General features: G+C 37.8%; 2 protein-coding genes across 2 annotated transcripts in view; one reads left to right on the top strand and one right to left on the bottom strand.

Annotated features, from left to right (window-relative positions):
- Window positions 1–7,228: 7,228 nt before the first annotated feature.
- LOC121911176 overlaps window positions 7,229–13,805 on the bottom strand; it is a 374,983-nt gene continuing 368,406 nt past the window's right edge. Inside the window, exons 2-3 of the transcript XR_006099785.1 lie at window positions 8,306–8,391; window positions 7,229–7,574 (exon numbers count right to left, since the gene is read on the bottom strand). The gene's annotated coding sequence lies outside the window, so the exon portion shown is untranslated. The remainder of the gene's footprint in view (window positions 7,575–8,305; window positions 8,392–13,805) is intronic.
- The window catches only part of LOC121912100 (NACHT, LRR and PYD domains-containing protein 12-like), a 42,877-nt gene continuing 38,948 nt past the window's right edge, over window positions 9,877–13,805 (top strand). The window contains exons 1-3 of the mRNA XM_042434181.1: window positions 9,877–10,147; window positions 11,003–11,065; window positions 13,457–13,519. Coding sequence (XP_042290115.1) covers window positions 9,877–10,147; window positions 11,003–11,065; window positions 13,457–13,519 — 397 coding nt within the window. The remainder of the gene's footprint in view (window positions 10,148–11,002; window positions 11,066–13,456; window positions 13,520–13,805) is intronic.

Below are 13,805 nucleotides of genomic sequence, written 5' to 3'. Positions count from 1 at the left end.
GTGAAACAGTAAAGTTCACTGAGAATTTAATAATTATAAATATACATAAATAAAAAAAACATATGAATACATTAAACTTGAGAAAGGATCAAATATACATAAAATGCTGCATATACAACTTTAAAATATTGACGCATATCAGACAACATATATGCTGATGTATCTGTGATAGATCAATAATATCGGCCGACTGAAATATGGATCAATATCGGTCTAATGATAATGATTTATAATCACTTATTGATCGCACGGGATCAAACGTTCTTCTCATGCAGAATGAGAAAAGTCCTTCTGTGATGATCAATGAGACACATTTATCAAGTCACTTCCTCCTCCTGACAGACACATGATCACATGATTGATCACATGAAGGAACGGCCAATCAGAGATATGGATCCACCTGACATCTGGCAGATTATAAATTATTTTCTGTGGTTTGTTATTCTGTAAGAACATATAGAATTATCATTGTTTAAAAAAAGTTGATTTTCTTTGTGTGATGTCTTTAAATCTTTGCAACGATCTAATATATTGATAATGTATAAATCTATAAATGTGGATGAGATAAACTAGTAATAATGTGATCAATCATCAGATCGATGCAGATTTATTCTTGTTTGATAAATGTCAATAAAAAAAGATGTTCAGACACAAATAACAGTGAGGTGTCTCTCTTCTTCATGATGCTGCTTGTTATTGATCCTGATCATTGATGATCGACATCATGACTGACTTCTACACCCAGAACACGTCTGATCAGCTGTTTTTACTTTCAGCAGCTTGATAAATAAATAAATATGAACCTCAGAGACTCACTTCACCTGTGATCACACAAACAAGTTCAGTTTTCACCCAACAAACTTTACCAGAGTGAATCAGTTTCCTCCACATCATCTGATCAATGAAGCTCATCAGTAGTACTGCAACCAACTATTATTGTCTTAAATGATCCAGATTGATCAGTGTATGAAGTGTTGATCATTATTACATATTCAGATGACTTGTTTTCTCTCATCAACAGTCACAGACACAAAGATGTTGGGTTTATTATCATTGAAAACTAGCAAATATTCACATGTGAGGAGCTGCTAACTGTCAATCAATCAATCATCTAAGTGCTGCCATGTATAGTGGAGGCTGATTGTTTATTTTTATGTACTGGGTGTTAAATTTCCCTCCTTTGAATCAATGAATCTAATATTATTGTTGGACGTGATGCAAAATACAAACAAATCTTAACAGTTTTCTATTATAAAAATCATGAAAGTTGTTTCAGAACAGCTGTTTACAGGTTCAGAGGGTCTTCAGTCAGAGCTGCTGTCTGATGCTGTCACGCCACCTAGTGGTGAATATCAGACCATGAACCTGAATTAAATAAAATATTCTGTTGGATTTTTACAAACTTCCTCCGGTGGGCAGTGACTTAAAAACTGCAGCAGCAGCAGCAGCCGGTTGATGGTTCGATTCCCACTGCTCTGATTTAATCCCTCAGTGGAGACTGACAGGCAGCGGCAGGGTCTGACTGATGAACCTTATGTTAGATAATAATATGTTTTTACATCCAGAGACACAAACATATCATCACCTTTTTAATATAAATGATGGTTTCCAGTGTTTCCAGTGTGTTAAACCAGTAGTCAGGTGTCCATAGTAACAGTGAAAGAGGTTTTCCTCGCTGTAATCATTCCTCCTGTTCATACTGGATATTAAATGATCCTTCAAATGTGCTTTCAATGGAAGTGATGGAGGCCAAAATCCACAGTGTGTCCACACAGTCATTTAAAAGTCTGTGTGAAGCTTCTATTCAGCTTCAGCAGTCTGAGTTAGTCATATCAAGTGGATATCTGACACATTTACAGTCTTTTTAGCATCAAATTCCCTCTTTGTGTTTCCTCGGACAGTGTTTCCCTGTTGAGCTGCAGGTGGAAGTATAGTAACAAAAAGAGGAACTTTGGCACTAAAAAGACTGTAACGTTGAAAGATATCTACTTGATTTGACTCATTTGGACGCTGAAGCTTCATATTAGCTTCAGACTGTGGATTTTGTCCTCCATCACTTCCATTGTAAGGTCATTATGAAGGGATCTTCTAATGGTCAGTATGAACAGGAGGAATGATTACAGCAAGAAACACAGCTTTAATGTTCATTTGAAGACTGACTGTTGGTTCAAGACAGACCTGAAAAACTGTGAATCTGTCATTTAAAGCTGCACCAATCAATATTTTAATATTTTCATATCAGCAATAGATGAGATCAGGGGCATCACTAGAGATTTATGGTTAGGGGGGCTAAGCCTCTACCAGGGAGGACTGGGGGGAGGATTTTTTTTTTTTAAATAGCCCCAAAATATCTGTTTGTCATGAATTTTTAGAGTAGCAACAGGTGTAAAATCAACACAATAGATCTGTCTCTTCATAGTTTGTATATGACTTAAATACTTTCCATCCACTTACAACAGGCACAGATCAAGCAAAGGTACTGTCAAGGAATGTTATCTCCTCTCTCTTAGATAAGTTGCAGGTCCTCAGTATGTTATCTATACACAGACTGATGTTTGATGTGTGAACCTCTAAAACTAAAAATGTCATAAAATCATTTAGGTGAGTTTATTCCTTGTATGAGTAATAGGCCTATGTGATAAAATTCAGTATTAATTTCAACTAAAAGCTTAAACAACTCCCACTCACTTTCTTCTTGATCACTAACCTTCATCAGACCTGCTCCTTCAGCTTTGTCAGTCTCCTCATCTTCCTCCTCTTCCTCTCCTCGCCTGTTTTCAGTAACATGTTATTTTATTAAACTTAGATTTACAAGAACTCAAAGCTTAATGAGTGATCAACCAGTTTAAGTTTGTCTTTGTCTGAACTGGAAAAATCTTCTCACCTGACTGGCCTTCAGCGGAGCTGCTGCCTTTTTGAAGAAATGTCATATATCCATCTACATGTTGAGGAATTGAGGGATATAAAATTGTGTTATGATCAACACAATGTGACCTTTTCACTGACGCCCCTGAATATAGATTAATGTTAGCAGTGTCAAGGTCTACTTGAGGTCTCGTAGCGCATTTCATCCCCTCAGTCTCAGGCTCAGTCCAGAGGATGGACATTAGGATTCAGCCTTCATATCAGTGCTGATAAGCCTTTTTTTCAGGAAGTCTTCAGTCTCTCAGGTGTTCCTGTGTTTGTCCAGCAGGGGGAGACGTTGATCTGAACTTCCTTCAACACTGAACTCAAACACTCATGTTCTTATATTTATCACAGCTCAGAGGATCCAAAGATACACAACGAGTCCCCAAAAACTAACATTAGACCACAGTCCTCTTTACTCTGACCTTACCTTACACTGAACCTGAAGAACTGAAACCAGACCTGCCAGTCCTCACTGAGACCACGGCGTCCTCGCCTCCTGTTTTTAGTCATATATATACAGTTTATATGTATATTAGAGCTGCAAGTAACCATTATTTTTATTATCGACAAGTCGGTTGATTATTTTCTGGATTAATAGATGACTCGTTTGGTCATCAACTTCAGACATTATGAGGACACTTCTAACAGAGTTTCTTTGAATGAATGAACACACATGTTTAGCTAAAGTACTAGAAATGATGTATATACTGTATTTATAACATTTTCCAAATCAGCTGTTAGATTGATTTCCTTCATAGGAACAGTTTCACATTTTGGGAACTCTTCTTATTCTCTGTCTGACGGAGAGTTAGATGTTCAGATTGATGAATATGAAGCTGAAGCCAGTTAGCTTAGCTTAGCATAAAGACTGAAACAGGGAAGCTGCTAGCCTCATACAAAAACTGGAATGTAAAAACGTCACGTTGTGGTTTTATGGAGGGTTGTGCTGAACTTTTCTAACTATTTCTCAAATAAACATGACTTAACATTTGCTGTGATGGATTATTTCTCTGCTGGTTGATTTTCATAGAAACAAAATGGCTGCCTGGAAGGAAATCAATCTAAAAAGTGATTGATGATTTGGAAAATGATCAGCAGGATTTGTATTTACTGGTTTCAGAAACGTTGGGACATGGCGGTCTGGTCCTTTTCTAAACGTGTCGTTCTTTAACCCTACAGACTCCAGCCCCCAGATGGTCTTGCTGACATCAGGTCTAGGTGAGAGCTTATTGGCTGAGACTGAGATGTGACCCCTCCCACAAACACCCACACTTCCTGTTCACCTTTTAAATGATTTTTTTCTTTTGGTTTGGTCTGAATGTTCCTGGTTTATTTCTCTGCACTGCACTTCTCTGGGTTGTCAGATCACCTGATGGCTGGCAGCCAATCACATGCTCTGCATGGTTTGATGTAGCACCTGTACATAGACGAGAACAGAGCGACACAAAACCTTAACACACCAAGTGACTTCTACACAGACAGGTGTTTGTTCAGCAGTGTGTTTCTGATGAATGTTGGTTTGTTCTGCTGCTCTGATGTCACAATAATAAAACTGTTTACAGCTTCGTACAAACCGACGACTCAGCGTCTTCATTCACTGTCAGTGACGGACAGACATTTGACGTTTAACGATGTTTAACATTTTCACACATATTAAGGTGTGTCAAAGACAGTGATGAAAGTAACTAAGTACATTTACTGCAGTATTGTAGTTAACTACAGTTTTGAGGTACTTGTACTTTACTTGAGTATTTCCATGTGATGCTACTTTCTACATTTCAGAGGGAAATATTGTACTTTCTACTCCACTACATTTATTTGACAGCTTTAGTTACTTTTCAGATGAAGATTTGACACAATGGATAATATAACAAGCTTTTAAAATACAACACATTGTTAAAGATGAAACCAGTGGTTTCCAACCTTTTTGGCTTTTGACGTCTTACATAAAGCAGTGTGTAGTCGGGGTCACATTTCACATGTCTATGAGTTGTTAACAGCTCCACCAAATAGTGATTTTTCCCTCTAAACTTCTCACATGCTTTCATTTCAATAAATGTTCAAATGATCCAATATTTCAGCAAAAATCAAAGATTAGAGAAAAAGTCCAAAAACTGTTCCCAAAAGGGAGGCGAGTCCCCACATGTGTCTGTTTAAACAGATTTATGTCCTCACAACATGAGGAATACCTGGTACACCTGTACCAGGTATTAATACCTGTATCTAACAGCCAGCGAACAGTCAGAAAACTTTTCACAAAGCTCTTAAATTAAATTCAACATTCGCACTTTAAGCTGTAAGTGATTCTAGAAGCTCAGAGCGACTTTAAATGGTGACTAGCAAAACTGCTCTATGATTACTGCCTCACCTATTTGTACCTATTTGTACCTATTTGTACCTATTTGTACCTTCCCCATACTCCACATACGACCTACTGCAAAAAAAGAGAATTACCACAGCTGAACACATAGTACTTCACAATACAACAATGCCTCTAGAAAACACACACACACACGCACGCACACACACACACACACACACACACACACACACACACACACACACACACACACACACACACACACACACACACACACACACACACGACTTCCAGTAAAGAAGAAGGGTGAGGAGTTAACAGGTAGGCAGTAAAGGTGAAAGTCCGTCCAGACTCCATTTTAAAGTCGACAGAGCAGAAGGAGGAAACAGTCTGAGGCAGGGTGAGTGTTACAGCCTTAGTTTTTTATCAATAATATATTGCTTATGTTTGTAAATTGTTTTATGCTGCTTTCTTAAAAGATGTTCGGCGCTACGCATATCCGACCATAAATCACCCAACTCCTTATTGCAGCAGGGTTTATTTTGTTTTGATTTTCTAAATTTAAGTTTACCGGTATCCACATTATCATTCAGCTCTGATCGTATTAATATACAAAACTCATCGTACCATTTATCCAACTCATCTTGCGTTTTGTTAAAAGTTTGTAATCTCTCAATAAGTTTCAGCATAGCCGTACGTCCTACATCTGACTTTAAAAAAGTATCAGACACTGTTCCTTTCACTCGCTTTTTAATTTGTTTAGCTGGAGCAGATACTTCTTGAGACTGGGACATTTTATAACCAGCATTAAACTTCATCCACAGCAATGAGTGATCTGGTAATCGACAATAATCTCTGATCAAATTAACTACAGCTCTATCCTCTACCACCTGCGAAACAAGCAATACCTTCAATTCTAGGCAGTTTTCTAGATATTCAGATGGAGCTACAATGTAATCGACCACAGCTTTACCCTTTGGAGCCACTGATGTAAAGTTATCACATAAAGTATTGATCCTTCCATTAAGTGCACACATTCTGGAATCTCTTAAAAACTCCAGAAAGGTTTCTCTGTGTTTATTAACATAATCATCAATTGCAACTTGCCGGGGGATCGAATCAATAGAAGGGATCAAATCTTCCATATTACCAATTCTAGCATTTCAATCCCTGCATATATAGATTACATCCACTTCAGAAAACTGACAGATCTGACTTAACAACTGACAAAAAAAGATGATGCATCTCTTCCTCAGGTGGAAGTTAACAGGAGAATATAATAAAACAATGAAAGGCCTATAATGCTATCAACGTTCTCAATCATTTCAATCTTATATTCTTGAAATAAACTACATCTTACTAACAGCCCTACTCCGTATGAACCAGTACATATTTATATGTGCAATAAAATCTGTTTTTGCCCTTTGCTCATGTCAGTTATGACGATCATTTTTTATGCCCCCTGTTGTTACCATGAACTTATAGAGCAAGTAGTCTGTAACTATTACCTGCATACCTTATTATTGTGTAATTAAAGATATACTATGTATATTATTACATTACTGTATCGTTATTTTTTCATCCTCGGGTGACAATACAAGCCTTCCATAGCTGTGCACTTGAGAGAGGTAAGTTTGCCTGTTATGAGCTGCTGCAGTGCTGGACCAACATGGCTGCTAGGAGCTCAAGTATAGACCCATTTCTCCACTTGTTCTTATTCAAATTCATACAATGAAGTAGAAGATATATAAATCTCTGGAGTGAGGGTGAAACTTGCCTGCCAAACACACAAGCATAAAAAATGATTGTCATAACTGCCATGAGCAGCAAAAACATTTGATTTTATTGCACATATAGATTATGAAGGACCACAAGGGTCACAGAAATAGTAGTAAAGCATTTCATTAATTAATAACTAATTATACAATTAAAAAGAGGAATTAAAAAAGAATTTACAAATGACATAATTATCCATCAATAAATTATTCAACTTAAAAAGGGATTTACAAAAGCAACTTGGAAATAGTCAATAAAGTTTGTGATTGGTTCTAATCATCAATTAGACAGTCGGGGAGAACGGGGTAACATGAGCCACCTTTTACATTTGATGATTTTACTGCAAAATAAAAGTATATTGTTTCATTAATAGTTACTATATATACCCATAGTAAGTATTTGGTGGTCATATTATTTAAACTGGTCTGAACTGGCAGCCATCATGGGCTACTCACAGTCTCCTGTCTTCTGATTATGATTGATTTAAAGATCCAACATCTTAGAGTAGACTTAGACAGTATCACTGTGAATGTCTGGCTTGGACGTTTCCACTTTATCACCAAAACACCTGAAAGTGGGAGGACAAAAAGTCTCACTGTCCCCCGTATTCTGGCACCAGTGCATTTAATGATGTTTAATATTTCCACACATATTAAGGTGTGTCAAAGACAGTGATGGAAAGTAACTAAGTACATTTACTCAAATACTGAACTCAGGTACAGTTTTAAGGTACTTGTACTTTATGCTTGCTGACACACACACACACACACACACACACACACACACACACACACACACACACACACACACACACGACTTCCGGTAAAGAAGAAGGGGGAGGAGTTAACAGGTAGGCAGTAAAGGTGAAAGTCTGTACAGACTCCATTTTAAAGTCAACAGAGCAGAAGGAGGAAACAGTCTGAGGCAGGGTGAGTGTTAATATTAGAGCTGTAAATAATGATTACTGTCATTATTGATCAATCTGATGATTATTTTACTGATTAATTGTTTAGTTGATTAAACTGTGAGATCACAGTGTCGACGTCTTCGGTTTCTGCGTCCTCACAGTGATGTAACGTGACTCACTGCTGCAGTTAAAATAGAGAGAAGTCACAGTTAAGAACCACACAGATGTTTATCTGAAGTCTGTTTGTTGGATTTAAACCAGAGTCAAAGTTTATCTTTGTGACATAGTTGTAGTTAAAGTCATGTCAACTAATAAGAAGCTACTAAGTTGAGAGGAAGGACTGGGTTTATTATACTGTGTATGTGTGTGTGTCTCCAGTGTTACTGGTTTACCTCTCAGACTCCAGAAGATGAGGACGGAGCAGAGTCTCTGATATCTGACTGGTCTAAAGTTGATCCTCCAGACTTCAGTAATGAACCTGGACCCTCAGACACAAAGTAAGAGACTGTTTCTACTGTAAACTGACCTGAAGATGATTCAGTGTTGAAATGTCATTTAAAAACAAACCCACACTCTACTACAACCATCTCCATCAGTTATTAGTGAGAGTCTGAAGATCTTCTGCAGCAGGTTTAGTCATCTAAATATAAAGTGGCAGCTGATGTGTTTAACAAAGCTGCAGCTCATAAAATGTCTGTAAATGATACAAACTACATGCAGGCATCAGACTCTACAAACACATTGTGAGTTTACAGGAGATAAATGTTCAGGATGTGTCTCATATTCATTCACAGAGTTTACACATGTAGAAGTTCAAATCTCTTTGCTCTCACATGTTTTCAGCTGTAGATAAAAAGAAGCACAAACCACATATTCATAGTGTGTACATTGTTTTTTTTTTGTTTGTATTTAAACATTTGTTTGTGAAAATGCTGTAAAGGTGTGATGTCACCTGAAATGATGAAGGCTTTAAGGTGGTTCAGCATTAACAGTTAGAAACAAAAGGTCCAGTTCTGACACAAACATCTAACGGTGTTGGAGAGTAGTTAACTACATGTAGTTCAATTACTAGTTTAACTACAATCTGCAGTAGTTGGGTGGTAGTTTAACTATTTCAGTAGTTAACTACTATGGTTCATGTAGTTTAGGTAGTTAATTACAAACCACATATTCGTAGTATTCTCATGATGTTTTTTGCTGTACAATATGGCACAAAGCCACAGCTCATTGGACACAGTCTGTCATAGCAATCACCTGCTATTTGATTAAAATCACCTGTAGTTTGTGACCAAGATGTCTGTAATTGAATAGTATGAAATTCCTTGGAAATTTAGCATTTTCCTGATTCCACCTCAACAATTGCTCCCAATTGTCTCCTTAAAACACATCCTCAGGCTGCCTAAGTGAGGATTGGCCTGCCCTGGTCCCTAAATCAAACACACCTACACTTTACTCAGTGTCAGTTCAGTTATACCTCTGTGTAACAATATGAGATTACAGACTCAGATTGTGATCATTTCCTGTGATGTAGTTTGGATGTAGTTGAACTACTTTTTGAAAGTAGTTTTAGTTTGACAAGCTGAGTGTTTCTGACAGTAGTTAAGATGTAGTTGAACTATTTTCATTGTGAAGTATTAGTTTGGTAAACTAGAGATTTAAAGTAGTTTCCACAACACTGATACCTAAACTGTGTTTCTAAATTTTAACACGTACATTTCCATGACAACTGAGAAAACGCAATCCGATAGAAAGCCCCAGAACAGCTACTGAGTAGACTTGTGGTGAGACGTTTTTACTGAAGATCCTCTTGAGTCTTTCTGACACTTAAACAACTGCAGCCAAACTGGCCTTTTTGTCAAACCAGTCAGATCCAGTAGAAACACAGAATGAGTTTCTACTGGCAGACAGACAGAAACACAACTGTTCTCTTATCAATGTTCTCTGATTTTACCAGAGAGCCATGATGACGGAGATGGACCTCCTTCACATTCTGAATGATTTAAGCAACAATGAATTTAAGGACTTCAAGTGGTCCCTGAAGTATGAAAAGGTGGGCGACATCCCACCCATCCAAGAGAGCCAGCTGTCGAAGGCGGAGAGGCGGGACGTGGTGGATCTGATGGTGCAGAAATATGAATTTGCTGGAGCTGTGGAAGTCATCAAGAATATTTTAAAGAAGATCAGCAGGAACGATCTGGTGGAGAAGTTGACAAACATCAGCTCAGGAGCAGAAGGTCAGTCACAGGAAGAGACAAACATGACATCACATCCAGACAGCAGATCTGTGAGGAGAAACTACCTGTTCCTTTATATTTTTCATAATTTCAGATACAGTCCAGACAGTATTTGGACAGTTTGTTTTAGTTGTTCAGGCTCAGTGCTTCAGCACATTCAATATAAAATAGAGAGAGAGAGAGAGAGAGAGAGAGAGAGAGAGAGAGAGCTTTTGTTTGGCAGTAAATACATTTAGAGGCTAAATGACTGAGCAGCAAGATGGACGGTGGAAAAAGAGGAAGGGTGGAGCAGAGAGGCAAAGAGAGAAAAAGAAAGGTGCTTGCAGGAGATGCAGCTAAATGCTGCCATGTTAGTCAGTAAATAAACAAGCTACCTAGCTAACGTTTACTAGCTAGCTAACGTTTACTGGCTAGCTAACGTAGCTAATGTTACCGATGCGTCATCATGGTCTCCTGTCAATGTTAAAGCTGCCAAGAAACTGGACGATCAATAATAAAAGTGGTTGTTCCCTTTATAATTTCCTCAAAAACATTGATGGCATAATTGGCATATCTAGTCTAGTTAATGTGGTCGATATTATTTGAAAATTAATGCATTTTGGTGAAAATCAGTCAGTGAGTTCATACTTTGAGCTCACAACGTCTTCTGTCACTATTCAGGCTGCTGTAATTAGTTGAAACTTAAAGATCTGTGTTATTTAATGTTTGTGTTGGTTAAAGGGCTTTTTTAACCTATGATGGGTAACTGTTAGTGTGTATCAGTAAACTGAGGAGGGTATTGTGCAGTTGTTAACTGTATTATATTGGTACATTAAAGATATGCTGTGCTGTGCTTTTGCTTTTTTCTTTTTGAAGGTGGAGAGAGTAGCACTAGTGCCACAGTAGTACAGAAGCCCACTACTTCAGAGCAACCTGCAGGTACAAGACATTTTCTATTTGTTAGTGTATTAGTTGTTTATTTAGTTATTTACTATTTAATAATCATTGGTCAAAAGTTAGTCCTTGTGTCGTCTCCCTCCTTATTGATATGCAGCTTTGGTTTTATTTGAGGTTCATAACAGTACATTATACTAAGCAGATGTTGGCTCATTAGTTTGTTTTTCACATGCACTAAAATTCACCAGAATGCAGGAAATCAAGTATTTGTAACTAAAATATTTCTAGTGGGGACCCTCAGACCCTCCGCTTAAAAAGTGTCCTGACTGGGACTATATTTCACGCTGTATTTCCCAGCCTGAATGATTTTCCCAGTCCGGCCCTGTTAGTTTCTCTGCCATGTATGAACATAACATGTACTTAACAAAAGACTGTAGACAGGGAAAGTTAGTTTTACACAGAGTGATTTATCCTTGTATTTAAAGTCCAACTAAAACTGGATCTAACACAAAGTAACCTCTAGAAGTGTAAATAAGTCGATTTCTGACTCAGACACACAGAGCAAAACTGAACAAAAAGTCAGGACTAACAACGTCTTCTATCACTAATACAGATAAAATAAGAAAGTCATGCTTTGATAATAAGGTCAGTTTAGAGGAGAAATCTGATCACGGATTTGTTGCTTGTTCACAGATTTGCAGTAACCAGGTTACTACTGTGCATGTTAACATGTTCCCTGATTACCCATGTAACCTGGTTTCTCTGAGTAACCTGGTTATGCAAGTGCATGTAAACCAACTGATAGATGTTCAGATGTATATTTTTCTTCTCTTTCAGCAGATGGTGATCTGCAGGAGGTTTTAAATAAACATAAGATCAGCTTGAAGCTTTAGTTTGAGTAGGTTTATGTTAACGTAGAAAGAACTGTATGGGAGATATAGACCTTTTAACACATAGTGCCTAAATTGCATGAGTTCAACAGTAATGGGACAGATACACATGAAGTCAGACTAAAGGATCATGTGACAATTCAGACATAACTATGCAAACCGATGCCCACAGTAAATCTGGTGATATCACCTCCACTGACCAACAAATACTGGCGGTTCTGAGACATACAGTACTTCCTGGAGGCTGGTTTGATACTGCGGCTAATTTATGGGGGTCGTCACTGGATTATTGAAAGATTGTGGGTCTAACTGTGGAGAACATGAATGAACTCTTGTCAGGTGGGCAGTGACGTAACTCTGACGGGTGGTCCTACAGAGTAACCGTTACTGGTTACTGTAATGGGGAACCTGATTTCCTCAGGTAGATTTCTGCTGGAGAAAGTCAATTTCCAGGCCCGGACTGGCAATCGGGAGCACTGGGACTTTTCTCGGTGGCCTGGCCTGCTAAATGGCCCGCCAGAGAGAGAGAGAGAGAAGGAGAGAGAGAGAGAGAGAGAGAGAGAGAGAGAGAGAGAGAGAGAGAGAGAGAGAGAGAGAGAGCTTCTGATCTTCAGAAACTGTCCTATCTGTGTGTGCAGTAATAGCTGTAAAATATATTAAGTCTTGTCATTACCTGAGAGAAATAAGCTCTGTAGTAAATGTTCTGTGTGATTACATCAGCAAAAAATGCCTTTTATGATATTGTATTTAATATTATTATTTATATTTACATGTTATTGTATAATTATTAATCATCTGTCAAAGTTTATAATTTTCTGTACTGCTTTGGCAATGTAGATTTCTGATCTGCCATGCCAATAAAGCTTATTTGAATTTGAATTTGAGAGAGAGAGAGAGGTTTCGTTTGGCAGTAAATACATTTAGAGGCTAAATGACTGAGCAGCAAGATGGACGGTGGAAAAAGAGGAAGGGTGGAGCAGAGAGGGAAAGAGAGAAAAAGAAAGGTGCTTGCAGGAGATGCAGCTAAATGCTGCCATGTTAGTCAGTAAATAAACAAGCTAGCTAGCTAACGTTTACTAGCTAGCTAACGTTTACTGGCTAGCTAACGTAGCTAATGTTACAGATGCGTCATCATGGTCTCCTGTCAATGTTAAAGCTGCCAAGAAACTGGACGATCAATAATAAAAGTGGTTGTTCCCTTTATAATTTCCTCAAAAACATTGATGGCATAATTGGCATATCTAGTCTAGTTAATGTGGTCGATATTATTTGAAAATTAATGCATTTTGGTGAAAATCAGACAGTGAGTTCATACTTTGAGCTCACAACGTCTTCTGTCACTATTCAGGCTGCTGTAATTAGTTGAAACTTAAAGATCTGTGTTACTTAATGTTTGTGTTGGTTAAAGGGCTTTTTTAACCGATGATGGGTAACTGTTAGTGTATATCAGTAAACTGAGGATGGTATTGTGCAGTTGTTAACTGTATTATATTGGTACATTAAAGATATGCTGTGCTGTGCTTTTGCTTTTTTCTTTTTGAAGGTGGAGAGAGTAGCACTGGTGCCACAGTAGTACAGAAGCCCACTACTTCAGAGCAACCTGCAGGTACAAGACATTTTCTATTTGTTAGTATATTAGTTGTTTATTTAGTTATTTACTATTTAATAACTATTGGTCAAAAGTTAGTCCTTGTGTCGTCTCCCTCCTTATTGATATGCAGCTTTGGTTTTATTTGAGGGTTATAACAGTACATTATACTAAGCAGATGTTGGCTCATTAGTTTGTTATTCACATGCACTAAAATTCACCAGAATGCAGGAAATCAAGTATTTGTAACTAAAATATTTCTAGTGGGGACCCTCAGACCCTCCGCTTAAAAAGTGTCCTGACT

The sequence above is a fragment of the Thunnus maccoyii genome, chromosome 14 (genome assembly GCF_910596095.1).
Source record: "Thunnus maccoyii chromosome 14, fThuMac1.1, whole genome shotgun sequence".
Lineage (NCBI taxonomy): Eukaryota > Metazoa > Chordata > Actinopteri > Scombriformes > Scombridae > Thunnus > Thunnus maccoyii.
Note: the sequence above shows the minus strand (reverse complement) of the source record. Positions and strands in the feature narration are given on the sequence as shown.